This window comes from Trametes versicolor (assembly GCF_000271585.1).
Source record: "Trametes versicolor FP-101664 SS1 unplaced genomic scaffold TRAVEscaffold_1, whole genome shotgun sequence".
NCBI classification, from domain to species: Eukaryota; Fungi; Basidiomycota; class Agaricomycetes; order Polyporales; family Polyporaceae; genus Trametes; species Trametes versicolor.
In genome coordinates, this window is record NW_007360321.1 from 4915878 (window position 1) to 4940164 (window position 24287).

Here is a 24287-nt window from a genome sequence, read left to right on the forward strand (position 1 = left end):
CAGCGCAATATCTGCGCGTCAAAAGACTCTCGGTAAATTCCTCGGAGGCTTGCAATTGTCGATCTACACAGTGGACGCAGCTGGAAAGTACGATGGATATACGTCATAGTGGGAGAGAGGCTGGGCGGGGCAAACTCAAAGATAGGCAAAGTAAGCGCATGTGAATCGGAGCTATGGGCTTTCCTTGCGGAGTTACATGTATGATAAGAGGTCGCGTGGCGGAGATTGATCTTAGCTCCCGATTACGGGGCGCTTAGAGCCAGGTGGGACACGGAATCGCAGTACTGTACTACTTCCTCCGTGCCTCTCTGCTACTCTCGCACCCATATTTGGCTTTTCTGGACGACTCTCTGACATACTTTGGCTGTCTCTTGTTCATGATCTGACTCTGAAATCGCACTAGAACAAGCCCACCATGGCGTCGCTCGAGTCGAGCTCCTCAATACCCTCCGGAGCATCCGCTTTTCTGCCCAGTGTTTCCCGAGGTGAGCCTTCATACTTCTCGGTCGCCCATCAAGTGCGGGGCTCGGAGCGTGCGTCGGGGGAATGGTCTTGGCCTGTGCGGACCGTCGATGAACGCCGGACGCCGTGCGGGAGTGCGGACGGAGCGTGTGGCGGACATCATCGGCATCCCACAAGTCTAATCAATTCCCCGCGCCCACGAGGAACGCAACTTTACTGCATAAATGCAGGAGTCATTGTGAAGCGTACCGTCGCGTTCACGGCTGCGCGAACATACGCGGTGTCCTTCGCCTTTGCACAGAGCTGAGCGGTCCGTTCCGCCCGGCCCTGTCCAAAAGGTGGGGACTTATTGGACGAGGAACTTTGGGGTTGCCCAAGTATGCGAACATATCGTTCTTAGTATGTTCCTCATGAGTGAAAGATGACCATGGCGGTACGTTGACATGACTTCCGCTGGAGACACTCGACCCAGTGTTCATGAACGCAGGGACCGTTGGGACGAAGCCTTGATTTTCGCTCCCAAGGCTCGCTTCAGACAGTAGATGTGGCCTGTGTTCTTGACCTGCATGACGTTCCCACTGCACGACTGATATATACGTGGAATGTCATGCAGGAGATACCGTCGAGAACGTGTGTAGCTCATAGGGTCGAAGGGAGAAATAGCTTCCCGGAGGTTGCCGATGGGAATTCAGCGTATAGATGCATGGCTCCGTGCCCGATATCAGTGTTCGATATGAGAGTTGCTTTGTCGTGCGCACGTTCGTGTTTATCATGTGCATGTTAAGCTCCTTTGCCTTGCCTCTGAAATACTTTTGGAGGCGAGGCCACGGGTCTCATCACGCAACATGCGTTCCGTTAATGCATTTATGGGAGCGGCCGCTCCGGCATTTCCATCAGTGCCGCTAATTCTATGCCCCTGTGCCTCGTCCAATCATGCGCAGGAGCATACCCATAAGACATCTCCGTGCGGCGGCCGGAGGGGGCCATGAAACACAGTACGCGGAGGTGGTTGAGGGTGCGGAGCTTTCCGCGCAGCATGTGGGGCTGCAGCGATCCTGTCCAATGGCAGACGGGGATCAGCCGTGTCGGTACGGTGCTACCGAGGTTGGTCATAGTGCCTCTTGACTAGCATTTGCTAGTGCGGGCACATGAAAAGACATTCCCGAACTGCCTCTAGTAAGCCGGGGCATGAGCATGCTTCCGTGTCTTAGGCTCTGCCGAGGGCGAAGCGGTAATTGTATTGGGAGTTCACGTCCTTCTTTCTGGCACCGCTTTGAACTGGACTCAGAGCTGAACTGACGCAGCGATTTTTTGTCCCAATCAGGTAGCGGCATGTTAGATTCTCTCTATCAAGTCAGGCTACTTTCTGCCTTACGGAGTGGTGAGATTCCTTGTTTATGCGAACAAACCAGTAGTACTGAGGGGGCCGTCTAGGGGATCCTGCCCGGATCCACCCTTTCTTGGCGGATATATCAAAGGACCGGCGCACTTCTTCTGAGAGTGATGTAGACCTGGGTGCTGCGGCCCTTCATCTGGCAATTCGCTGTGCTTCATGTGAGTGTTAGCTGTCCTGTCTGCCCCGTGCGATGTCTCATTGCCCCGTCAGGCGATACTATATCGCTTCTACTATCCCACCGATCAATTTCGCCCAACGCCGTGTACCCGCCTGGGTCCGGGACGACCGCGCTGCACCTCGCGGCATCGCTGTCGCGAACGGACGTCGTCAATCTGCTGCTCGACGCCGAGGGCATCGACGACAGCCTGCGCGATGCGAACGGCAAGACCGCCCTGGAAGTGGCCAGAGGCAAGGAGACCATCCGCGCCATCCGCGGTAAGTCCCGAGAGGGCACTCCCTCCGTCGCGCGGACAATCTTACAAGCTTGATCCTTTAGACTCGAGGGCGTTCCTCACCGCGTCGTACCGATCACTCTTGCGGACGTATATTCTCTCGCCGCCCTCCGCGTCACCACCGGAGGCGCTCATGAAGCTACTGTCGTCGCCACGGATCCGCCTCGTCGATCTCTCTTATCTAGATGACGCCTCCGGCCGCACGCTGCTGCACGAGGCGGCGCGGCGCAAGGACCTTCGCCTAATTGAACTTGCGGTACGGGCCGGTGCCGACATATTTGTTCGGGATCGGCGCGGCCGTGCGGTATACGACAGCGCTGGGAAGGACGACCGCGTGCGGGCATTTCTCCGACAGTGTAAGGTCGTTCATTTTTTCATCCCTCCGCTAGTTTTTGACTTGTGCTCTTCGACTCAGTCACGAACCAGGACAATTCGCTCATCTCGGAACCGTCGGCGGAACCACCGGAGCTTAGAGGTTATCTCAATAAGTACACGAACGTCGCGAAGGGATACAACGCACGATGGTTCGTGTTGCATAACGGCGTTTTGTCTTGTAAGTCGCTCGGCACCTCTGCGATCGAACCGATGTTCATTGATTTTCTCCAGACTACCGACACCAGGACGATGAGACCGTAGCATCCCGCGGATCCATCGCTGCCAAGAACGCAGTGCTCACCGTCCCGGGCGGCACATCAGGGCTGCGTTTCGAAGTACACTCAACACCGTCCCGCGGCCACTCATCCGTGCAGAAGTGGTACCTTAAGGCGAACCACCCCGTCGAAGCTACACGCTGGATCACCGCGATCCAGAGGAGCATCGAGATCGCGAAGCGGGAGGGGGAGCAGCCGGAGCGCAGGAGCGGGGAGAGCGACGCCACGAGCCTGAAGCCGGCGTCGTCCATCGGTGGGGCGTCGCACTATCTGAAGAAGAAGGACCGTCCGATGGCGAGAGCCCTGCAGTCTGCCCCCAGCTCCGCGGCCGGCGATGTCGACGATGCCGGAGATATCAGCGACCGGAAGGAGGGCGACCATCCCGCCGATGAACAGGAGGAAGAGGAGGATTCTTCCGACGCAGGCTCGACGCAGCAGGCGCCCCCTCATACCAATGCGTTCGAGCTCCAGGGTAACGCACTCCTGGCCCAGGTGGATCTCACCTCGCAGCTGCTCTCCAGTCTTCCACAGCAGATCCCCGGCTCCCCGCGCGCCGTCGAGCTCAGCAAGGCTATTGACGACACCTTCACCTCCGTCTCAGGTATGCTCACAGAGTACGTGCATATGGTCAAGGATCGCGAAGAGTGGTACAAGGCGAAGCTCGACCGTGAGCGCGAGCGCCAGAATATCTGGGAGGAGAGCCTGCAGGCCGTTGTGCTCGAAGGCGACAGGCTCGAGCAGGAGCTGCGCAGCCGCTTCCGCCGTAGGAGTCGTGCCCCGAGTGCGAGCGCCGGTGCTGGGGATACTCTTCGCCGGAGGACGTCGCAGATACTCGGTTCCCCCATCCTTGCCTCCCCCGTCGTGGTGGAGAACATTATCGCCCCTGCTGCTGCCGCAGCCGCCATCGCCCGTCAGGAAGAACCGGGCTCCCCAACGGGAGTGAAGACACCCACAGCTACGACAGCGCAACGTTCAGTGCCGCTCCAGCGCCCACCCATTCCCTCACCCGCTCACTCCACTGGTCGTTTGTCTCTGATCAAAGGCGGGGGTAAGGTGCTCGGCGACGATGACGACGAAGCGTACACGGACGAGGAGGACGAGTTCTTCGACGCGATCGAGTCCAACACGCTCCCGAACCTTGTCATCACGCAGTCGCTCATGCACCCCGGCGGGACGGAGTTCTACATCAGCAGGGAGATGTACAAGGGCTACCTGAAGCTGCGCGACCGGCTCGCGATCTCGAGCGACGACCGGCCGCCGATGAGCCTGTGGGCGGTGCTGAAGAACAGTATCGGCAAGGACCTGACGAAGATCTCGTTCCCGGTGTTCTTCAACGAGCCGACGAGCATGTTGCAACGTATGGCGGAGGATATGGAGTTCTCGGAGTGCCGTGAGTGTTCCCTACCGTCCAATCGAGGTCGTGATCTGACATGGTCACAGTGGATGCCGCACAGGCTGAGAAGGATCCTCATCGGCGCATCGCCTTCGTCGCGGCGTTCGCCATGTCCAACTACTCGTCCACCATCGGCCGTATTGCCAAGCCTTTCAACCCGATGCTTGTATGTATTACTGTCCCAACGTCATCGGACATACCAACTAACGTGTTATCAGAGCGAGACGTTCGAGTACGTGCGGTTCGACAAGGAGTACCGCTATGTGTCGGAGCAGGTCAGCCACCACCCTCCCATCTCCGCGTGCTGGGCCGAGTCGCCCCATTGGCGCTACTACGGCGAGGTCGACGCGCAGAACAAGTTCATGGGCAAGTCGTTCGAGATCCGGCCTACTGGTATCGCGCACGCCGACCTGTTGCTTCCGGAGGAGATGGCTCCCGATTATCCCAAGGCGAAGGGCCCGCATGTGAAGGGTCAGGTTGTCGAACACTACAGCTGGAAGAAGGTGACCACGAACGTCTCCGGATTCATCCTTGGATCACCCACCATCGACCACTACGGAGATATGATCGTGAGTCTGCCTCTTCTCGTCGTCATAACATCTACTGATGGACATTACCCAGATCACGAACCATCGTACCGGAGATCAATGTATCCTCACATTTAAACCGCGCGGCTGGCGCGGGAAGGATGCGTACGAGATCTCTGGATACGTGCAAGACACACGCGGAAACGTCACTTACGAAATCGCCGGACGGTGGAACAGCCAGCTCGTCGCCCGCCAGGTCGGCACCGGTGTAGGTCAGCTGCACCCCGACGTCCCGCTGAGCAGTCCTACCTCGCCAACCGCTTCGAGCGAGTACATTCTCCTCTGGCGAAACTCGGTCAAGCCTCCGGCACCGTTCAACCTCACGCCGTTCGCCATTACCCTGAACGACTGCCCCGAGGACACCTTGAAGCCGTTCGTATGCCCCACGGACTGCCGGCTGAGGCCTGACCAGCGCGCGTTCGAGCTCGGCAAGTACGAGCGGGCGAACGAGCTCAAGAACAAGCAGGAGGAGTTCCAGCGCGCCGTGCGGAAGGCGCGCGAGGAGGGCCGTGCGCCGCCGCACAAGCCTCGCTGGTTCCAACCCACGACGGAGCCGGACACGCGGGAGCGGGTGTGGATGCCGGCCATGGTCGAGGACCAGCTGGAGTACTGGATCGAGCGCGAGAAGGTGACGAAGGCGAAGCAGACTGGGGTCGAGGAGGACTGGAACGAGGTGGACCGCATCTTTATCGAGGACGCGCCGTAAGGCCTTGAGAACATGGAAGGAGGCGCACACGTTTGATTTATTCATCCCTATCGCGACGATGTATTGTACAATCTGGGTTTCTGGAGCTCGGGTCGATCCCGGCGGCTAGTCTACACAATCGAATCGTAATGTACCATCTGTTCACCGGTCACCAGTCGAGTTTGGCGTCGCCGCAAGACGTGCCGCCGCCACACGCCTGGGGCTCCCCGGTGAGTATAGCATCGGACGGACCGACGATCTCGACGGTAGACTCCGCAGTCTTGCTAAGAAGCTCTGCTGTGGCTTGCCGAACCATCCACTTCGAGGTGCCGATGACTGCGTCCAAGTCGCCCTCGTCGGGGAGGAGAAGGGAAAGGTCTTCTCCATCGACTTTGACTTGGAAGGGTATAATGCCGTACGAGTCGTCGTTCAAGCAAGCGCCGGAGGTCAAGTCGTAGTTGCGTTTGTGCATCGGGCCTATACAAAAGTCAGTGAAAAGCCCAGCTGAAGATTGTGTAGAGAGGTCGGATACGAACACGACACGTAGACGGATCCCGTCTTGGGGTCATCGCCAATAATCCCGTGGTCGAGCACGAAAGCTCGCCTGTGGGGGCACATCTGCTGCGTCGCAAAGTAGCCGCGACCAGGCACATGAAAGATGGCGATTTGGCTGTCCCCGTATCGCACGGCTGCAGATCTGTATACTCCGTGTCAGCTGCAAAACAGATGTGCGTACAAACTCCCTCAACGCACGTCGTCCCACTATCCGTGGGAGTGAGATCGTGGATAGTTGCCACCTTCCGCCACCTCCATTTGTCCTTGGGAAATGCTATGTCCGTCTCTCGCAGTATGAGCGGAGCGGTGTCCTTGCTCCAGTCTGCAGGCCGGGTCTGACCCCTCTGGACGATCATCTCCGTCTGTGGTACTCGCTCATCCTGCGGGCCAGCTGGTGAGCTGACCAACGTGTATGCAAAAGTGATGAAGACTCGCCGTATTGACGAACTGGCGGAACTTCCGTTGTCGTTCTTGATCGTCCACCACGGCCTTCCACTCGTCGAAGTACGTTCCAACGAGCTCGTCCATGTCTCGCTCAAGGTCCGCACATATGCCCAGCTCGTCGTCCAACAAGACTCTGCGAAGTTTCTGCGAGTAGGTGAGATAAGATGCGTACGGGGTATTTTGGTCTAGTATGATACTTACCTCGATGCCTCCCTCCATCGACTCCAACCAGCGCGCGGTGCGCATCAACTTGTCAGCCGTACGAATGTAATACATGACAAAGCGGTCCAAAATACGGATTACTCTGGATGGCGGCACATCGGTCGCCAGGATGGTGGCGTGTCGTGGATTTGCACCTAATACGGGAGGTCAAGGTGAGGCTGAGCAGCCTGAGCTGCGGCCGACGATCTATGCTTACCGCCATTACCGCAGACGTAAACTGAAGATGGCATCAGACTACTTGCAGAGCGGTAGTATCTGGGCGGTACTCACTGTTCCATCCCTTGTCTGTAGCGATGAGACCGAAGTCCTTACCCTGCGCTTCAGCGCATTCCCGTACGCAGCCGCTTACGCCGCCCTTGAACTTGTGAGGCGAGCGAATGCCCTTGTATCGCTCCTCCAATTGCACGGCCACTGTAGAACATAATCAACGGCAAGGACACCATAGGTATGGATATAACAGCATACATCCGACTGAGTCGCCGATGCCGTATCGACACCACGACGTGCCCACGCAGGACTTGACTGTTCTCAGCGCCTTCCCTATTCAAGCTCATATTTAGATCACAGCAAGTATGTGACATCGTTGGCGTGAAACCGCTCACCGTACGCGTGGCCGCTCTCGAAGCCCGCATCGACCAGCTCTTTCCAGATGGAAGGCAGGTCTGCCTTCTCGGCACCGAAGAGGTCTACCCGCTGTCCGCCGGTGATCTTCGTGTAGAGACCATCTGTATATTTTGCTCGGTACGTCATGGGAATGCACTGTATCTTCGATACTTACATTTTTTCGCCACCTGTCCTAGCACCACTAGCTTGTCCGGGGTTATCTGCAGTGCGCGCTATGAGCAGATTGGCTAGCGCGATTCGCATGGCAGTCGCACCTCTCCTGCCGGTACACGTGGGACGACCGAGAATGTCCCTGAGAAGAGGAGTCATGAATCGGACTCGTTTTGTCATCGAAGTTCTCAAGACGACTAACCATTTCGCTGAATATTGCCTAGGAACCTGCGGCGGCAACAGAGATTAGCATTCTTGTAATGGGCCAGTTGCTCGGTGAGCAATACCGATCATTCGTGTCCTGGTTCCTATGAACCACATTTCATTAGCAAGTTCGGAGCCGAGCGGGAGCCAAATGAAACTCACGCGTGGTGCGCGGGGTCCATGATGTGCTCGTTCCACAGCGATGACAGAATGCTCCCGACTGCGGGCTTGCAGACCTCGCAGCCTAACGCGTTGGGGTGTGTGCCCGCAGCCTCCATGATGGCAGTTATTGTCTTCAGCTTCTTGATCCTGGAGAGGACATGAGCTTATTTTTATCTTGACAGAAGCGCGTACCTCACTTGACGACATTGAATAGATCCGCCCTAGACATTGCAAAGTGGGGACACAGGTTATTGCTCACGGCGACGCCTGCTTTCTTGAGCTCCGCCTGAGGAAAACAACATCGGTAGTCGGATCTCACGTATCATGCCCGATAGGGCGCCGCGACGTACCTGCACGATATTCGTCAACAGCGGCACGCCTGCATAGCGCGAGTGTGTCAGCCAGAGTTGGCGTTCCAACGCGCCATATCGAGGAGCCAACGTACATCCTCCACAGCCCGATCCAGCCTTAGTCATGGTCTTGACATCGGCTACGCTCTCGGCGCCATCCTTGATGCATTGCACGATACGGCCCTTGGACACGTTCTGCGCGCGTGGCGGAGCCCCGTCAATACAAATAACATAGCCTTTCCCCATGCGGCGACGTACATGGCAGCTGCAGATCTGCGCGTCGTCGTCGAGGTCCGCTCCAGAGTCGTCCTGCCCGGCGCGCGAGCCGAGGATGAACTGCGACGGCACCGCGTCCAGGGGTTTCTGCCGCGCGCGACGCCAGTGCGGGTTAGTCGCAGCCATGGAGACGTCGCTTTGAAACGATTACGGACCTTCTTCTTCACCAGCGCGACTAGCTTGACGTAGTCCGACGTGTCTCCTACCATCATCCCGCCCAGGAGGTATCTGCCATCGGCGCTGAAGATGTATCTAGCGCGCAGCGACGCAACGCGGTTAGCCGAAGGCCCACTCGCCAGGAACTGTGGCTTATACTATACTTCTTATAGACACCTGCGAAGGGATCGCGGTACGTGAGCGCCTCTACAGGGCCGTCTGCTGCCGCTGCGGCTCCGTGACGCTTCTTGGGCGCGGACGCGTCGTGCGGTTTAGTGGCTGCGCTTGTGGCCGCCTCTTGTGCAGGACCTTCTTTGGCAGGGCGCGATGCCGTCGCCCGTATACGTTGCTCTGCCAGATAGTCGCCGAACGACGCTACCTGCATGGAGAACAAGGCCACAATGGTCAGCGATGGGGGCATGAGAAAGGCGGCAGATACGGACGTCGACCCCCATGAGCTTCAGCTTTGTCGACAAGTCTGGTGTGTTCTGCAACCACATGAGTGAGTTATTCATATCGCCGACGAGCGGTCGTGACTGTTCACCATCTGACGCAGCTGGAAGGTCCCGATCTGCGTCCTCGCCTGCGTGAAGTTGAAGGCGAGGATGTCCGCCATTTCGATCCCGGGAGCGATGAGCCCGTACGTGTTGTTCTTCCAGCTCGCGCACTCGCCAATCGCATAGACGTCCGGCGCACTGGTCTGCAGGTGGTCGTCGACGACGATGCCGCCCCGCGGTGCACAGGCGAGACCAGCGGTGCGCGCCACGTCGTCGCGCGGACTGATGCCAATCGCAAAGACGACGAGGCTGCAGTCTACCGTTGAGCCATCCACTAGCTCGAGACCGGACACCGCCCTGTTGTCGTTGGTGATTACCCTCTTCACAGACGTACTGCCCAAGAACGTTACACCCATGGCCTCGATGCGGCGGAGGACGATCTCGCCACCTTGCGCATCGAGCTGCCGCGAGAGAGGGAAAGCCTGTCTGTGGATGATTGTAACATTCTTGACTGACGGCAGGTCGTACACTGCCTTGGCGGCTTCGAGCCCGAGGAGCCCGCCCCCAAGGACCACGGCCTAGTAAAATCAGCGCATGTCAGTGTTTCTGCGGTACGTGAGTGGATTACGGGTTTACCGAACAGTCCTTCATCTCTCCCTTCTCCGCGTACTCGAGCAGCTTGTTGACGTCGGAGATGTTACGGTAAACGAAGGCACCGGGGATGGAGAGGTCGGCATAACTCGGAAGGGCGGCATCCGAACCAGTTGCCAGTACGCAGTAGTCGTACACGATCGTCCGACCCTTGTCAGTGGTCACAGAGCGAGAGGCATGGTCGAGAGACGCGACAGATTCCCCTACGTGGAACGAAAACAGTGCTGGGTCCTGCTTGGCATACCAGTCCGCTGTGAGGTCACAAGAAATCAGTTGTGTGGATAACATATGCACGCGAGCTGATTGGCGCACCGGGGTTGAGGTATAGCTTCTCGATATTCCGGTGTTGAAAGTACTCAGTGAGAGCGACTCGATTATATGCCACTGAGTACAACAGATATCAGTGCATGGAGCTGTTTCGAAAGACTGATACTCACAGTGCGTCTCCTCGCCGCAGGTTACGATGCGGTAGTTGTGGGCGGTGTCCAAATCGAGGAGCTTCTCGATGAAAGCTAGAAAACCGAGATCATTCAGTATGGTTCCCTTGGATAGCAAATGAGTTAGAAAGCCTACCGATCCCGACCATTCCTAGGCCGACGACGACAATCGTCTTGCGCTCCGTCGTTGTCTCCGCCATCCTGTGGAGCGCGCAAGGGAAAGCGTAGCTGACGAGAGGTCGAACTCTGAACTAGGCTATCGTCTTGACGGCGGCTTTGCGACTATAAGTGCAGGATGGAGGGACCACCATAGCCCGCTTCAAGACGCTCTCCTTGCAGCAGGATCGTCAACGAAGCTCCCACTGTAGGACCAATGAATCACGTTGCGTGCTTCTCATGAGAGCCGAATTCTCTTAGACACGGAAGGAGCCGGTCGCAGGGCGAGCAGAGCGCTGGATAAGACGCGGCCGATGAATTGGAGTCGCCGGACCGCGCCGCAGGCTCTGTAAGTTAGCTTATCGAAGGCGCGTGCGAAGAAATGAGTGTAAGCCGTCAGTCCGTTGGTGCTTCTCTTTCGTACTTGCTTATCGAGAGAGGTGATCAAAGAGGAAAAGAGATGCTGATATCGAGCAGCCACAGCAAACCTACTATACAAGGATCCACAACGAGCACTCAGCGTACCAAAAAGCGTCAGAGCTTCGAGCCCAAGGGGCCAAACTTCGGCTTCTGCTTCTTTTGGGCGGCTTTGACGGCGTCCATGAGATCCTGCGAGCACAGTCAGCACGGGGGCCCACTATGCCCCGCATATACGCGCCCACCTGGGTCTGCAGCATCGCGCTGTTCCATACGGCGGTGTACTCCAAATTCTCCCGGACGCTATGAGTAAACGCGTCTGAGTATCACTAGCAAAGGTAATTTATGAGATACATACGTGTGATCCCGGGAGTGCAGCAGCAGATGCTTCGTGCCTGCGACCGCGACAGGCGACTTTTCCGCGATGAGCTTAGCCACCTCCAGCGCCGCGGCGGTGACTTCGTCCCGTCCACCCTCCACCACACGCGAGACGAAACCCATCTTCTCAGCCTCGGCGGCAGAGAAGTTGCGCCCAGTGTATGCGAGCTCGTGCACCAGGCTGTGGTTTCCGGCGACCTTAGGGACACGTGCGAGCGACCCGATGTCTGCCGCCAAGCCGACGTCCACTTCCTGCAATATATGGTAGGTATAAACCATTCTCGAGAAGCGAGAGGGAAAGGTGCGTACCTTGATCGCGAAGATGGTGTTCGCTGCCGCATAGCGCACGTCACAGGCCGAGATGATGTCGACGGACAGTCCGAGGGCATATCCGTGTGCTGCGACTACCACTGGGTACGGGCAACGCTCTATGGCCGATATGCAGTCCTGGAAGCCGAGGATGTGCTTCTGCAGCTGGAATGCACTGCGCGCGGGATCGCTGCCGTTGTTAGGAAGAGACAAGGCGGAAACTGAATGAGAGTTCACATCAGCATTTGTGCCAACAGCTGAACCGGGACACAAGAGTGAGTAGGCGGGCTTACAGTCAATCCCCGCTGAGAAAAACTTAGGCAAAGCAGATCCGAGGACGACGGCGCGCACAGTAGGCTCCTGACTGATCTTGTCGAACACCTGGCCTAGCTCCGTCCAGAACCTGAACACAGCGATGAGCATGTGTACTACAAAGTCGATGGAGCGGCTTCGGCAATGCGAAGGTCAGAATCCTGGTGTATACGTACGTTTCGTGGAAAGCATTCACGGGGTTCCTGCATAAACGACATGTTCAGTTTCTGGCAGCCACGTCACAGAATCTTTGCTCCAACTTACCGCGACAGCTCTACGTAAGCTACATACTGTGCTGGTGTCGACACTTTGACAAAGGTGGTAGACAAGTGGTTGTATGAGTTGGCTTCGGCCATGGTGAATTGACTGTGTTTGAGGGGGTCTGTCTGATCTGGTTCTCCTTTCTGTAACTGAGGGACGTGGTTGGGTAGAACGACAAGTAGAGAGAGCCCCTGATCGTTGCGGTTCAATGCCAACTCACAAACAGGGAAGCTGTGATGTACGGTTAGTTTGGCGGCGATGCCGGTATATGTTGTGGTAATGATCCTGGGGTACTTTTCACATGCCGCGACTCGCCCGGTTTGTGGGGTACAACTTGGCGCCTTCCCAAAGCGGCAATACGTACTAGGTTCGCGTTCAAAGGACCGGCTCCCACCAATCCGTTGGAAGCCTGAACACTCTCGATGTCATCGGCGCAGGGACCTGCATAACGCTGCGGGTATCTCGCAATTCATTTGTGAGCAGCCAGACATGACTCGCGTATCCAACGGGAGAGCAGAAGCTCGCGAGCGTCGAAGATCAAGTAAGACACAGGAAGGAAGAGGGAGCTACAACATACAGAGGCTCGAGAGGAAAAGGCGCACGGGCTGAAGGGAAAGGGGGAGGAGGGGGTGGGAGGAGCATGGGTAGAGACCAGGGTGTCTGGTCAAAGCAATTGCGCCTACGTAAGAAAGAGGAAGGGGAAGCGTTAACGGATACATGTCATGGTATGCCCATAAGCGATAGAAGAGGTGAGATTGAGTCCAGCCGCTGCCGCGGCACGTTCCTCTGCCCCGGGAGGGCGGGGTCAGCATCCAAAAAATCAGAAGTCGTCCGCATCGTCCACCAATATCCCCTTCACGCCCCCGCTCTGCGTCCGTCCACCGTCGCGCGCCTTCGCCGTCCGCATCTGCGGCACGCGCTTCCCCTGCCCCTGCGGATCCGGCGGGGACGGCAGCGCCTCCGCCTCCTCCCCGGGATACGCCGCGGGGAACGGGTACTGCACCTGCACCTCCTGCTGGTGCGGCGCCGCGCGCGGGGTCTTCGCCGAGGCCGAAGTCCCCTTCTTCGTCTTGCGCCGTGTCTTCTCCGTGCTCGCCGTCGTGGAATTACTAGTTGTCGAACTCGTCGAGTGGCTCTTCGCGATCGGCATTGGCGCCTCTGTGTGGTTGTGGGTAGCGCGGATGTGCACTGGCTCAGGTTCGGACGGCATCATGGGCGTGGGGAACTCTGCGGGGTCCTCCCACTCCTCGTCGTCCTCGTCGTCGAAGCTGAGCGAGTCCTGGCTGGAGCGGCTCGACGGCTCGCGCTTCATGCGCTCTGGCGCGCCCGAGTCAATGTCGAATGACGCCTTGCCTGCGCTCGGTGTCAGTGGCGCGATCGGGTCGTCCTCCGTGTCCACTTCGGACTTCACGCTGCCGCCGACGCCGGAGCCGTGCACACTCCCTGCGGGGGAGTTCCCCAGCGAGAACTCGTCATCGTCGGGCATGTCGATGTCGGGCTCCGACACGGACTCGAGGCCCATGTCGTCGGAGTCCGACGGGTATTGCGGCGGCTCGTTCGCCAGCGAAAAGATGCTCTTGTTGTTGCGGAAGAGCTGCGCACGCATCAGCACGGCAACACGGGCGAGTCATCCTGCGGACACTCACCTCCGCTATCCGGTCCTTGAGGTCCAGCCACTCGGCCTCGTCCTTGCACAGGAACCCGAGCAACATGCTAGGATCCAGTCCCGACAATGGCATCTTCCTCACGCGGTCGCAGTGGAATGTCTTCAGCTCCGTCTGCGAGTACGCAGTCACGTAGTGGCGCTGGACCGGGTCAAGGTCCGCGCCCAGCCCAAGCTCGCGGGAGTCCATCTCAGCGGAGTCGTCGGGCAGAACGCTCGACGACTGCCAGCGCGCGTGCATGTGCGATTGCGAAGACTCGGACTGAGAGGTAGACGCGGATGAAGTCGAGAGCTGCTGTTGCAGGGGCGAGGGCGAGAGTGTAGGCGAACGGTATGAGTAGGATGACGCCGACGTGTTTCCGCTCGTCCGCCCCGAGAACGGAGAGGTAGACGAGCGCACATGGTGAGGCGGCCGGTAGGTCCGGTCTCGATCCCGCTCCATATCCGAGCCATATGCTTCGGGCGAGCCCTGTCGTCCCCACGAATCCACATTGCGTGGCGGTGGGCGTAGGGGAACCGCAGGGCGCGCATGATGAGGGTCAAGGTAGAAGAGATTGTCAGCCTGTGAGCCGACAAAGTAGTATGAGGAGGAAGGCCGTCCGCCTGCGATGCCGACCGATTGAGGGAAGGTATACAACGTCTAAGAAGTACGCGTAAGCATGACGGAATGCGTTGTTGGATGGGAAAAAAAACTCACCTTGATGGTGTTATAGTACAGAGGGTTCACACCCTCGATGCCTAGGCGGATGCCAATGAGTACGAGAACAGCGCGATCGCCCCAATCCATGCGTGCGTGGCCGTGTCTTCGGGTGGAATACATCACCGATCGAGACGCCGCGTAGACGTCTGACTCGTACAGCGTGCCATCGACAGCGTTTGCGACTCCAAGGGTCGCTTCAGGGAATGCATGTACGAGCGTCCTAAGCAGCCCATCATGAGCTCTGCAAACGCTCAGGAGGACAATATGAGCCTACTTTATTGCACCAGCAGCCGTACTGGGGCCGAACCACTGTCCCACGTCCTTGCCGAGGTCCTTGCCAACAAGGGCCATCCGGTGGACGCTGAACGGACATAAGGGGGAGGGATTATCGAGGAACCATGTCACGATTTGCACATATGTTGCATAATCGGCGGTATACACAGGATGGGGAGGTCGCCGCCAGTCTGCGTAGAGTCAAGGATCTGTAAATAACGGAGACAAAGGGGGCACGCACCTCGGCCAAGATGGAGATGCACCAGCGCGTTCGCTAAGAGCGATTGGCCCGTGCGCAGCATACAGCCCCATCCCGCGTCGGTCGTCCACCCTTTCTCCCCGCCCAGAGGCCAATTCCACTTCTTCGTTGGCGGGCTGCTGGGAACTCCGGTAGGATTGTCCATGAGCTCGGCGTCGAGCGCAGCTAAGGTGGTATCGCGAATCGGGAAAAACTGAGAGCGATAGGTGAGCCATATCCGAGATGTGAAGTCGGCGTAGAAGACAGGTGGCCAATTCTTCGACGGGTCCTTGGATGGGCCTGCCGAGGCTGGAAGAGACTGGGAAAGGGACGGGTCTGGTGGAGCGGAACTAGGAGTCACAGGAGAAGAGGAAGTAGACGAACGGAAAGACGATGGCGACCGGCGCGAATCGCTCGAGTTGCGCCGCCCAGGACTTTCTGGGAGGTCGGGGATGGGATTAAGGGAGGGTTCGTAGCCAGGATGCTGCACGCCCAGCAGCCAGATCGGGTCCGGACACTTATCGGGCGTCGCGTCGCTGTCGAGCAGATAGCGCATGGCTTTGTCCAAGTGGCCCTTGCCGTGCCGCGCCGCAGTGAGCAGCGCAGAACCCTTGCCCTTGGGTGAGACAGCCGCGTTCAAATGTTGCTGGGAGAGGAGCGAGGGAAGAGTGAGGTCGGTTGAGGACGAGCTGAAGGTGTGGGCAAACCACCCAGAGAGGCGGGTGGGGAGGTCGCTGAGACGTGGGTTAGACCCTGGAGAGTAATATGGTACAGACGAGTAGTTGTCCGATGCTGGTCGCTCTGAGCGCGTTCTTGGTCGTGGGATGGTGACTGGCTCGACAATGACGGGGGTTTCGTCGGGCATATCCTCGACGTCCCTAGACACATCACCGAGGTCGACGTCTTGAGATTGGCGTCGGCTACCAGCATCCCGGAAGATCGAACCTCGCCGGCCTGGCTTCTTGTGTTTTGGGGTCTCGGGGACTATTGGGCTCGAGGACGAAGAGCTGGGGGTGGGACTGCCAGAAGGGTCGACCATGGACCTGGAGCGGTCGCGCGATTGCTTCTGGAGGAATTTGGGGAGCTTAGAGCCATGGTTTGAGGTGGTCGGCGACGATGGCGAGGGCGATGTGCGCGATGGTTTGCTCGACATCGTCGTCGTTGGAGGCAAGGAGGTTTCGGCCACCGCCGCGCGCGAATGACGGCGTCAAGCCACATCGCCCTCTTGTTCTCCGACCACTTCCTCTTTCAACTTCCTCGCTCTTTGCTCTCGGGCTCTACGGCCTGGCGAAATTACTCAGCGTGGTCTCATGCATCTTAGCCTGAGAGGAATTCTAGAGAAGCGCGGGGAGCAAAACAGCTACGATGGAGGCTGCTTTAAGGCCTCTGTACCCGTCTACTGCGGGCGCATACCCCACGGGAGCTGCACGTAGTTTCTTGATTGTTTGTGGGTTCATTCATGGTTCATGTCAGGCAGTCATTAATTCATTCATGAACCTACTCCAGTCCTCTAGGTTTGCTGCAAGGTTGCCCTGATGCCGTGGCATATGCGCCCACTCGCTTACGGTGGCCCGGCGGAAGGCCCTTCCGAGTCCACCGAGGACTCCGAGCATCCTTACAGGCCCAGGCGAATACCCCAGGCGGGCGTCGAGAGCCGTCAGCGAGAACGCCGACGTAAGATGACGCAGCGTTCCCTTCGCTTGAGGCCGGCCTTCATTCCACCTGGACATGTGGCCACGTTGACACGCGGTGGGACGTGCTGGGCTGATTCTCTCAGTGCTGGTCGAACGTCGTGCGTCGCACGAAGATATTTCCTAATTCTTGGCGTCGGTTTGTACTTGAACACTGATGAAGTATGCGGTCGGAATCTAATATGCTAATATCATCACAACCACCCTGCTTCTCCCATCCTCAAGAAGGAACTACAGCGACCCGCCCTGTGTCTCGCATTGTATGCCCCCCCCCCTGTTTGGGAACGCGAACGACCTGCGACTGCACCCATTTGGGAACGCGAACGACCTGCGACTGCACCCATGAGGACAGTCGGATATGCAATTTTTACGTCTTTTTGCGACCGCCTCGGGGAGGGTGAATCCGCGACGTATGTGCGTTATTTTTTTGTTCTCGTCTTCCGGACGCTTCTCACCACTCATCTTCGCAGCAATGACCACAATCCGCGTCGATAGACCTCCGCCATTCTTCGCTCTTCTGGACTAACTCAAATCCTCCCTCGAGCATGATGTGCATCCCATCTCGCGAGTATACTTCGCCCTATGATCCATCGAGGGTAACGCTGACGTCTGTATGCTGCTTTTCAGTCGCGATGAAGTACGCCGTTCTCATACTTGGTGCATGACTTTCGAACGGTAGTCAAACGGCAATGGCTATGGTAGTGAGTGATGGTGATTTTCGTTATAGCGGATGCCATCTTAGAGATCAAGCATACCATAGACTCGCGGGTTCCACCCCACGGGAGCCAGATATCGGAGGCGGAGAAGTACTGGATCGTGCCGGACCCGACGTTCGTGCGTCTACCATGGCTCGAATTCTCATCGTAAGCATTACTATTCAATCGCTCACCTAGTTCTCATGCTGAAATGTATCTTGAACTTCCGATATATAAGCGTCCCGGAGAAGGCAGTGGCCAACTGTCAAACCGTTCCTAATCACATTTCATAGACGTCTTGGGTCTTGGTGGTGTTGCGGTGCTGGCAGTGCAGATGTTCGAATCAATGCCAGGGAGGAGCTGAGCGGTTAGTGTGCCACTTGAAGTAACTCCTTTTCTCCATATACGTACGCTACATCCAACTTTGCCCCTTCATACAAAATTCTTCTGTCATAACATGTTCGCTATTGATAGATCTTCCCTAGGTTTCCAGGCACTGCCGGCGGCCGTTTGGTCATATATACCGCTGGTCACCCAATTGCCTGACGGATACTCCCCCGCTCTATGGCATCTCAGTCTTCGGATGACACCCGGTAAGAACCTATCATAAGCGCACAATTAGTGAATACTCATGCTATATCCGTGCAGGCCAAAATGTGGTTGCTCAACACGTCTACGTACCAACTTTCCTTTAGGCAAGATCCGCTTCAAGTCCATTACGCCATTTTGTCGCACGTATGGGACCCTACAGGCGAGCAGACATTCCAGGTTAGTATTCAACCTTCTGTTTTATTCGGTGAAGCCTGATCATTCAACGACTGCGTAATGAGGACGTCCAAGCTATCCACGCTTCTGTGCGAAAGGATTTCCCAGATGCTCCCGAAGATGGCGACCCGCGCCTCCTCAGCGCTATCCGCAACCGTCTGGGTGCGAAGATCTGGCGCTGCTGCGACTATGCTCGCGTCCGAGGCTACCCGTACCTCTGGATCGACACGTGCTGCATCGACAAGACCAGTAGCGCGGAGCTCTCTGAGGCGATCAACTCCATGTTTGACTGGTACTCGCAGGCCGCCGTCTGCTACGTCTTCCTATTCGACGTATCTGCCGGGGTTAATCCCGCGGCGAAGGATTCGTCTTTCCGACGCAGCATGTGGTTCAAGCGCGGCTGGACCTTGCAGGAACTCATCGTTCCGTCAAGGAGCGTCTTCCTTTCAATGGACTGGCAAATGATAGGTACAAAGGCGAGCCTTGCGAGCACCATCGAGGACATCACCGTGATCGACGCAGACGTCCTGCTCCATAGGCGGGGATTGCACACTGTTAGCGTCGCGCAGCGAATGGCTTGGGCATCGAGACGAGAGACGACTCGTATCGAGGACGAAGCGTACTGTCTCATGGGCATCTTTGGTGTCCGTCTTCCCGTGATATATGGGGAAGGCCCCCAGGCCTTCGCGCGACTTCAAGAGGAGATCATGAGGCGTATACCCGACCAATCTCTTTTTGCATGGGGTATCGAATCGAATCTTCATTGCATTTCCCTTCAAGACTCTCGACCTTCCGTGATGGCCGTGCCAACCGACAAGGTGCGCGCCTCCAAGTCCGCATATCTATTCGCCTCATCTCCGGTGGACTTCCGCCACTCAAACGGCCTGTCGCCCATCTCTCTAGACACATTCGCGAGCATTCTTGAGCTCCCAAAGGCCATCTACCCACCCCGATATACCCCCAGTGGTTACGGCGTCCGCACCACGTTCCCCATCTGTACCCTACTTTGCTCGACCCAGGTACTGGACAGCCTTGTCGAGGTCCAATGTGCCATCCTCGCCTGTCAGGACGCGCAAGGTCGGCTCCCTGTTCTGATTCTCTTCCAGGAGGGTGCAGGCTCTCAATATCTAGTCGGCGGCTTCCAATTTCTCCGTCCATCCAGGACGAGGACCCCTCCGCTAAAACCCTCTTCTCCTATTCTGCAGATCGCTAGCCGGGTGTCGAGAGACACGGCCACGACTACAGACATGCATCACCTTCCGCCCGTTCCCCGCATAGTTCTTTTGGACCCGTCCGTGTTAAACAGCGCAAGTCCCGGATTCGTCACACCCCCTATCCTCCGCAAGGTCTGCATTCCACATCAATGCCAATCAGTGGTGTCCGGGCTGGCTATTCTACGCCGGCCTGCGAAACGCGATAGGTTCAAAGGACTTTGCAAGGTCATCCTCCCGTGCTGGACCCTCGAGCATCTCAGCGCGCTTGGCCTCAGCGTTGACGGTGCTGTCGAGGATGGACGCTCGATGATGCCTGTCCCGCTAAGCCTGCGACATAGACACGGGGACACGCGTGGCGCACAGTGGTACCACAATTTCACGCTGAGCCATACTATGCACCAGACAATCACTGTGGCCGTCTTCACGTGCCCATCGTCGGACTATCTTGGGCCCTTACATGCCTCGGTCGAGTGGGGGCCTCAGTACCATTCGGGGGCAAATTTTGATACGAAGGTGAGAAAGCTGGTTGCTGTCGCTGCTGAATAAACATATTGAGCTCCATACCGCTGCATAGACAGGAGAACCTGGAGGATCACTGCCAGAAAATTGCGCGGGCGAGCACGTGGACGCATGGACAAATACCCTCAGACGTTTCAAAGCCCCACCGGGTTCCCCAGATGTCATACTGCACTTCGGTATTTGGGATGACTACGACGTATGCGTGACTGGGACGAGCTGTGTCTATTCGTGCGACTGCTATGCGCTCGACATCCACGTTGAATTCCCACCGTCAGAGCAAACCCCAGATGTGGACGCATCTCGATCACCTCGCCCTTTGTCTGGTAACATCTCCCAGTGGAGTGCCATCCGGAAAAGAGCCCTTCCCGTACGTCCAGACGCATACGGTTGGTCAATCTAAGCATACCGTTATTTTAAGTATACTAACACCAGATGTGTTCAGTTGACAACATCGAAACCACACAGCAGAAGCAGCGTCGAGCACAAACACCAAGGAAGGGTATTGACCTTACACCACGTGGCGACGAAGGCCCGGGCACGCAACCTTCGGGAGAATATGAAGCGCATCGAAAGGGTGCTTCGATGCAGAATGCCTCGCTCAAACGACGGCCCCGTGATGACACGATCTCTCGCCCGAAGCCGGTGGGGCCACGAAGTCCTCCCCCTCGAAAAGGATCAGGACCCTCGTAGCAAAAACATGCCTGCAAAATCGTCCTGTGTGCTAGCACACCATGTCGAACGAAGTGAGTGAGTAACGGTGCTAGGTTCAAATACCCGTTTAATCGATTTACAGCTAGAATAAGTAGATACGTCAGACCGTGAAAGCCGCGTATGTTATGAATCTCAACGGAAGCAGACAAATAGCAAACTTGTCATCAGCTCTATGCTCGGACGCGTGATCGGGACGACAAAGCGATTATCCATTGCACTGAGTCGGCTCGTTAGCCCAATCGCTTGAAGGTGGTAGTATTTACGCATCCACCAAGCAACGAGAGTGTTTAAGGAAGCTGGTCGACTTGAACGAACACGCTGATCTTGAACGATAGCCTGTCCGCAATAAGTAGTAGATCATTGATATAGATCAGTAGTGTAATATATGAGAGCGTATACAGCAGGTGTCAGAGCAGTGGTATCGAACAATGTGACTAAGCAGTGGGTGGTTCGAGGTACAGAGTGGTGTTGTTCGGCGAAAGCAGATTGCGATAATTTATTGCAGCTGATAGCTCCGTAGATGAATCCTGTGTGCTCGTGAAGTTCCAGTATATGCACGTGTCAGAGGTTCATTTACCTTCTTCTTCATAAGCTCCGTTTTCATGAAACGATGGGACGGTTGTTGGGGTCCAACCCAAGCTTGTCGCGAATACTTTGCGCGAGCCGCTGTTTGTTCTTAAACCCGCGGAGGTACGCGTAGTGCTGATGCGCTTGAATGAGGTCGGGATAAAGCGCTGCCCATAGGAGTAACCGCTGTAGCCCATTGATGGGTCGGAAGAGGGAACGCCGGCCGGCCCAGCGTGCCGCCATGGCGAAGGGTACCGAGACCGCGAAGGGGATCAGGGCCTTCGTCTCATAGTCCTGTGCACCGTAGAACGCCGTGTAAGCCACACCAAGTACTCAACAACCCGAACCAATGACGCTCGTACCCCGTACCCTTCCCCGAACTCGCTGTCCTCGGCCTGAAAGGTGTTTGCGATATGGGTAACCCAGCGGTCGTAGTCAGCGAGTGTCGGTGGAGAGACGACGTCTATGCCGAGCTTGAAATGCGAGACGATCGCGGCTCTGATCCAGGTCTCTTCGCTCGACCATATGTGGTTGTGCCACCAGGTAAGCTTGCCCCACACTCCTGGGGAAGCCTGGTAGGCGTCTGTGCCGTAACTTCAGCTTTGACACGACTGAAGCACGTCAGCCACAAGGGCTCACCGTTACGAGTTCCTTTCAACTTTTCCTTGATCGTAGGATCGATAAACGGGTCTGCTACCTTCGTCCATCGCCTATCCGAGTCGCTCTCCTTGAGAGACCGCGCTGTGAGTTCGAGCAGCCAAAGATCTGGGTCGTCCAAAACCTCCCGTCTGAGCTCGTCATTGACTCCGGAGGCAATGGCCTCTACAGCAAGATAGCCGTATATCTCGTGCACACGCATGGAGGTGAGGGTGGGTAGGCGGCGAGGGGAATACCGCCGGTACCGCGTGTGGGCCACATAGGACACGGCGAGAACGGGGAGGACCAAGAAGAAGTTGCTCCACTGGGGCTGAGGAGGCTATGAGTATCCACAAGACCTAGACAGTACGATGCCCAATAAACACTCATACGTACAGATCGAGGTGCCGTTGCTGACGCTCTCGCACCCGGACCTCCTTTACCATCGTCCGACCGGCCCAGGTCGACTGTTTCCAGTTGCTCACCCAGGCCCTCTTGCAAACTCTCTCCAATGCGATCCATCCCCCCAGCGGTGCGTGCACCAGTTGAAAGAAGGCGGAACACTCTGACTGATTAATTCGAAGGAGACGAGTGGTCGACGAGCGGTCGCTGGACAAGGAACAGAGGACGCCCAAAATGATAGACGCCCATACCGCGTCGTTCGCGCGCCACCGCGCGCGTCTTGCACCGACTGCTCTCTCACTTTGCATCAGACTCCCATCTTCTCTCCGCTCTTTCGTGCCTATTCACGCCGCAGGAGCTATAGAATCTAGCGGTATGTCTTAACAGTTGGATTCATGGGTAATTCTGACGAAGCAAACACGCAGACTTTGAATGGCCCAAGATGCGGGTGTCATGTCCTCGGTCGACGAGGGAGCCTTCCACGCCCTCTGGCGTTCGTTCGCCATGATCATCTTCTCAGAAATCGGCGACAAGACGTTCCTTATAGCTGCTATTCTCGCCATGCGGCACCCCCGCCTCATCGTCTTCGCCGGCGCGTTCGGCTCTCTCGTCGTCATGTCTATCCTCTCCGCCGAGCTCGGCCACCTCCTCCCCACGCTCATCCCACGAAAATGGACACAAATATGCGCGGCGGTGCTCTTCCTTGTGTTTGGTGCGAAGATGCTACAAGAGGGACGCGAGATGAAGGCGGGCAACGAGAAGCTGCAGGAGGAGATGAAGGAGGCCGAGGAGGACATCGAGGGCGACGACGCCGCGCACGACGGGGAGGACGGCGTCCCGCTCGAGGCGATGGAGGCCGGCACCGCCCCGGGGCACGTCCGGCGGCGGTCGAGCTCGGCCGGGCCCGCGTCCGCGAAGAAGAGCGTGCAGGGCTACATGGAGGCGTCGCGCAACTTCTTCAGCTACCTGCTCGGGCCCGTGTTCGTGCAGGCGTTCGTGCTCACCTTCCTCGGCGAGTGGGGCGACCGCAGCCAGATATCGACCATCGCGCTCGCCGCGGCCGACGTACGTTGTGGCGCGGGCCCGCTTGGTGCTATATATACGCGTGCTGACGCTTCGCCCGATTATAGAACGTGTACGTGGTCGCGCTGGGCACGGTCATCGGACACTCGTGCTGCACCGCGCTCGCCGTCATGGGTGGCCGGTACGTGTCGACGAAAATATCCGTGAAGCACGGTGCGTCCCCGGCCCGCCTCGAAGTCGCGCGCGTGCAGTTCTGACTCTCGTCCTTCGCACACAGTGACGCTCGCGGCGAGCGGGCTCTTCCTGGTCTTCGGCGTCGTGTATTTGTATGAGGCGCTGCTGTCGATAGACCCGGAGACGACGGACTTCCACCCTGACCCTTGATGATCCTGATACGCTCTTATACCTCTATATAGACCGAGCGGGTTCGGGCCCGGACGATCCCTAATGCATGGATGGACTCATGACAGACAGAAGCCTCGTTATGCATGCTGAGAAGCCTGCCCGTGGATCTGGGACAACCTTGAACGAAAAGGTGAAGCGTAGGGTGCACCTTTGCATGGTGCACTGACACGTGGAGCAATGGGTTGGCTACCTATCCCTTGCGCTCGGGATAATGCGTCCTCTCGTGAACATGGCGGCCTCTCGAAGGCGTCATCCGCGACGCACAAGTGCTTCCACTCACGTAGCTGTCATTCGGCGGCCCGCGAAGAACCGTGCAGTCGATGATGCGACGCAGACAGGCGGCGAGTACGGGAAGCAAACGGTACGTGTATTCTCACGTCTACTTCTCCCCGCGGTGTCTAATACCGGGGAGTGCTTTGCAGCGATGACCGCTGTGCTATCGTCCTCCGCGCTCCCCAGCGATGCTTGCGATCAAGGAACTACGCCGTCGACCCGTATGCCAGCCTGCATACCAGCTCAGCGTATTCTCGCAGTGATCGCTACGTGACCAAGCATTGACATGCTTGAAAAGCACAAGTTGTTGTCCGCAGAGCTGTTTA

The 24287-nt window shown here is 57.3% G+C and overlaps 8 protein-coding genes across 8 annotated transcripts; 4 read left to right on the plus strand and 4 right to left on the minus strand.

Annotated features, from left to right (window-relative positions):
* Positions 1–1794: 1794 nt before the first annotated feature.
* Positions 1795–5646, plus strand: TRAVEDRAFT_111458 (uncharacterized protein; the record flags this gene model as incomplete). The annotated part of the gene is made up of 9 exons (XM_008035213.1): positions 1795–1843; positions 1897–2016; positions 2069–2293; positions 2355–2666; positions 2726–2863; positions 2917–4350; positions 4401–4519; positions 4572–4922; positions 4975–5646. The coding sequence occupies 9 exons, from the start codon at positions 1795–1797 to the stop codon at positions 5644–5646; spliced, it is 3420 nt and encodes a 1139-aa protein (XP_008033404.1).
* Positions 5647–5794: 148 nt separating this feature from the next.
* TRAVEDRAFT_112003 (nitrite reductase) lies at positions 5795–10553 on the minus strand (the record flags this gene model as incomplete). The annotated part of the gene is made up of 26 exons (XM_008035214.1): positions 5795–6102; positions 6162–6322; positions 6379–6571; positions 6612–6768; positions 6826–6980; positions 7043–7063; positions 7117–7257; positions 7312–7386; positions 7449–7571; positions 7625–7670; positions 7725–7762; positions 7823–7848; positions 7908–7928; positions 7987–8133; positions 8184–8272; positions 8337–8365; positions 8432–8531; positions 8595–8699; positions 8768–8864; positions 8933–9147; positions 9212–9256; positions 9313–9843; positions 9902–10167; positions 10229–10300; positions 10354–10428; positions 10490–10553. The coding sequence occupies 26 exons, from the start codon at positions 10551–10553 to the stop codon at positions 5795–5797; spliced, it is 3300 nt and encodes a 1099-aa protein (XP_008033405.1).
* A 490-nt stretch (positions 10554–11043) lies between these two features.
* Positions 11044–12281, minus strand: TRAVEDRAFT_42724 (ClpP/crotonase; the record flags this gene model as incomplete). Its single annotated transcript, XM_008034118.1, has 7 exons — positions 11044–11118; positions 11172–11229; positions 11285–11556; positions 11614–11834; positions 11907–12061; positions 12102–12128; positions 12190–12281. The coding sequence occupies 7 exons, from the start codon at positions 12279–12281 to the stop codon at positions 11044–11046; spliced, it is 900 nt and encodes a 299-aa protein (XP_008032309.1).
* Positions 12282–13006: 725 nt separating this feature from the next.
* TRAVEDRAFT_33890 (cysteine protease ATG4) lies at positions 13007–16213 on the minus strand (the record flags this gene model as incomplete). Its single annotated transcript, XM_008033832.1, has 5 exons — positions 13007–13780; positions 13833–14489; positions 14547–14769; positions 14824–15013; positions 15064–16213. 5 exons carry the CDS (start codon positions 16211–16213, stop codon positions 13007–13009), a joined length of 2994 nt encoding a protein of 997 aa, XP_008032023.1.
* A 129-nt stretch (positions 16214–16342) lies between these two features.
* On the plus strand, positions 16343–17927 carry TRAVEDRAFT_26168 (uncharacterized protein). Its single transcript, XM_008033731.1, has 6 exons — positions 16343–16507; positions 16567–17165; positions 17222–17315; positions 17379–17452; positions 17512–17614; positions 17685–17927. The coding sequence occupies exon 2, from the start codon at positions 16596–16598 to the stop codon at positions 16938–16940; it is 345 nt and encodes a 114-aa protein (XP_008031922.1). The 5' UTR covers positions 16343–16507; positions 16567–16595; the 3' UTR covers positions 16941–17165; positions 17222–17315; positions 17379–17452; positions 17512–17614; positions 17685–17927.
* Positions 17928–17937: 10 nt separating this feature from the next.
* Positions 17938–18846, plus strand: TRAVEDRAFT_140819 (HET-domain-containing protein; the record flags this gene model as incomplete). The annotated part of the gene is made up of 3 exons (XM_008035215.1): positions 17938–18039; positions 18095–18214; positions 18382–18846. Coding segments are annotated over exons 2-3 (579 nt in total), but the record flags the coding sequence as incomplete, so codon positions are not given.
* A 2409-nt stretch (positions 18847–21255) lies between these two features.
* On the minus strand, positions 21256–22380 carry TRAVEDRAFT_33892 (uncharacterized protein; the record flags this gene model as incomplete). Its single annotated transcript, XM_008033833.1, has 4 exons — positions 21256–21516; positions 21585–21805; positions 21862–22189; positions 22255–22380. 4 exons carry the CDS (start codon positions 22378–22380, stop codon positions 21256–21258), a joined length of 936 nt encoding a protein of 311 aa, XP_008032024.1.
* A 209-nt stretch (positions 22381–22589) lies between these two features.
* TRAVEDRAFT_160275 (UPF0016-domain-containing protein) lies at positions 22590–23751 on the plus strand. Its single transcript, XM_008035216.1, has 4 exons — positions 22590–22633; positions 22686–23325; positions 23391–23496; positions 23561–23751. Exons 2-4 carry the CDS (start codon positions 22693–22695, stop codon positions 23665–23667), a joined length of 846 nt encoding a protein of 281 aa, XP_008033407.1. The 5' UTR covers positions 22590–22633; positions 22686–22692; the 3' UTR covers positions 23668–23751.
* Positions 23752–24287: the final 536 nt, after the last annotated feature.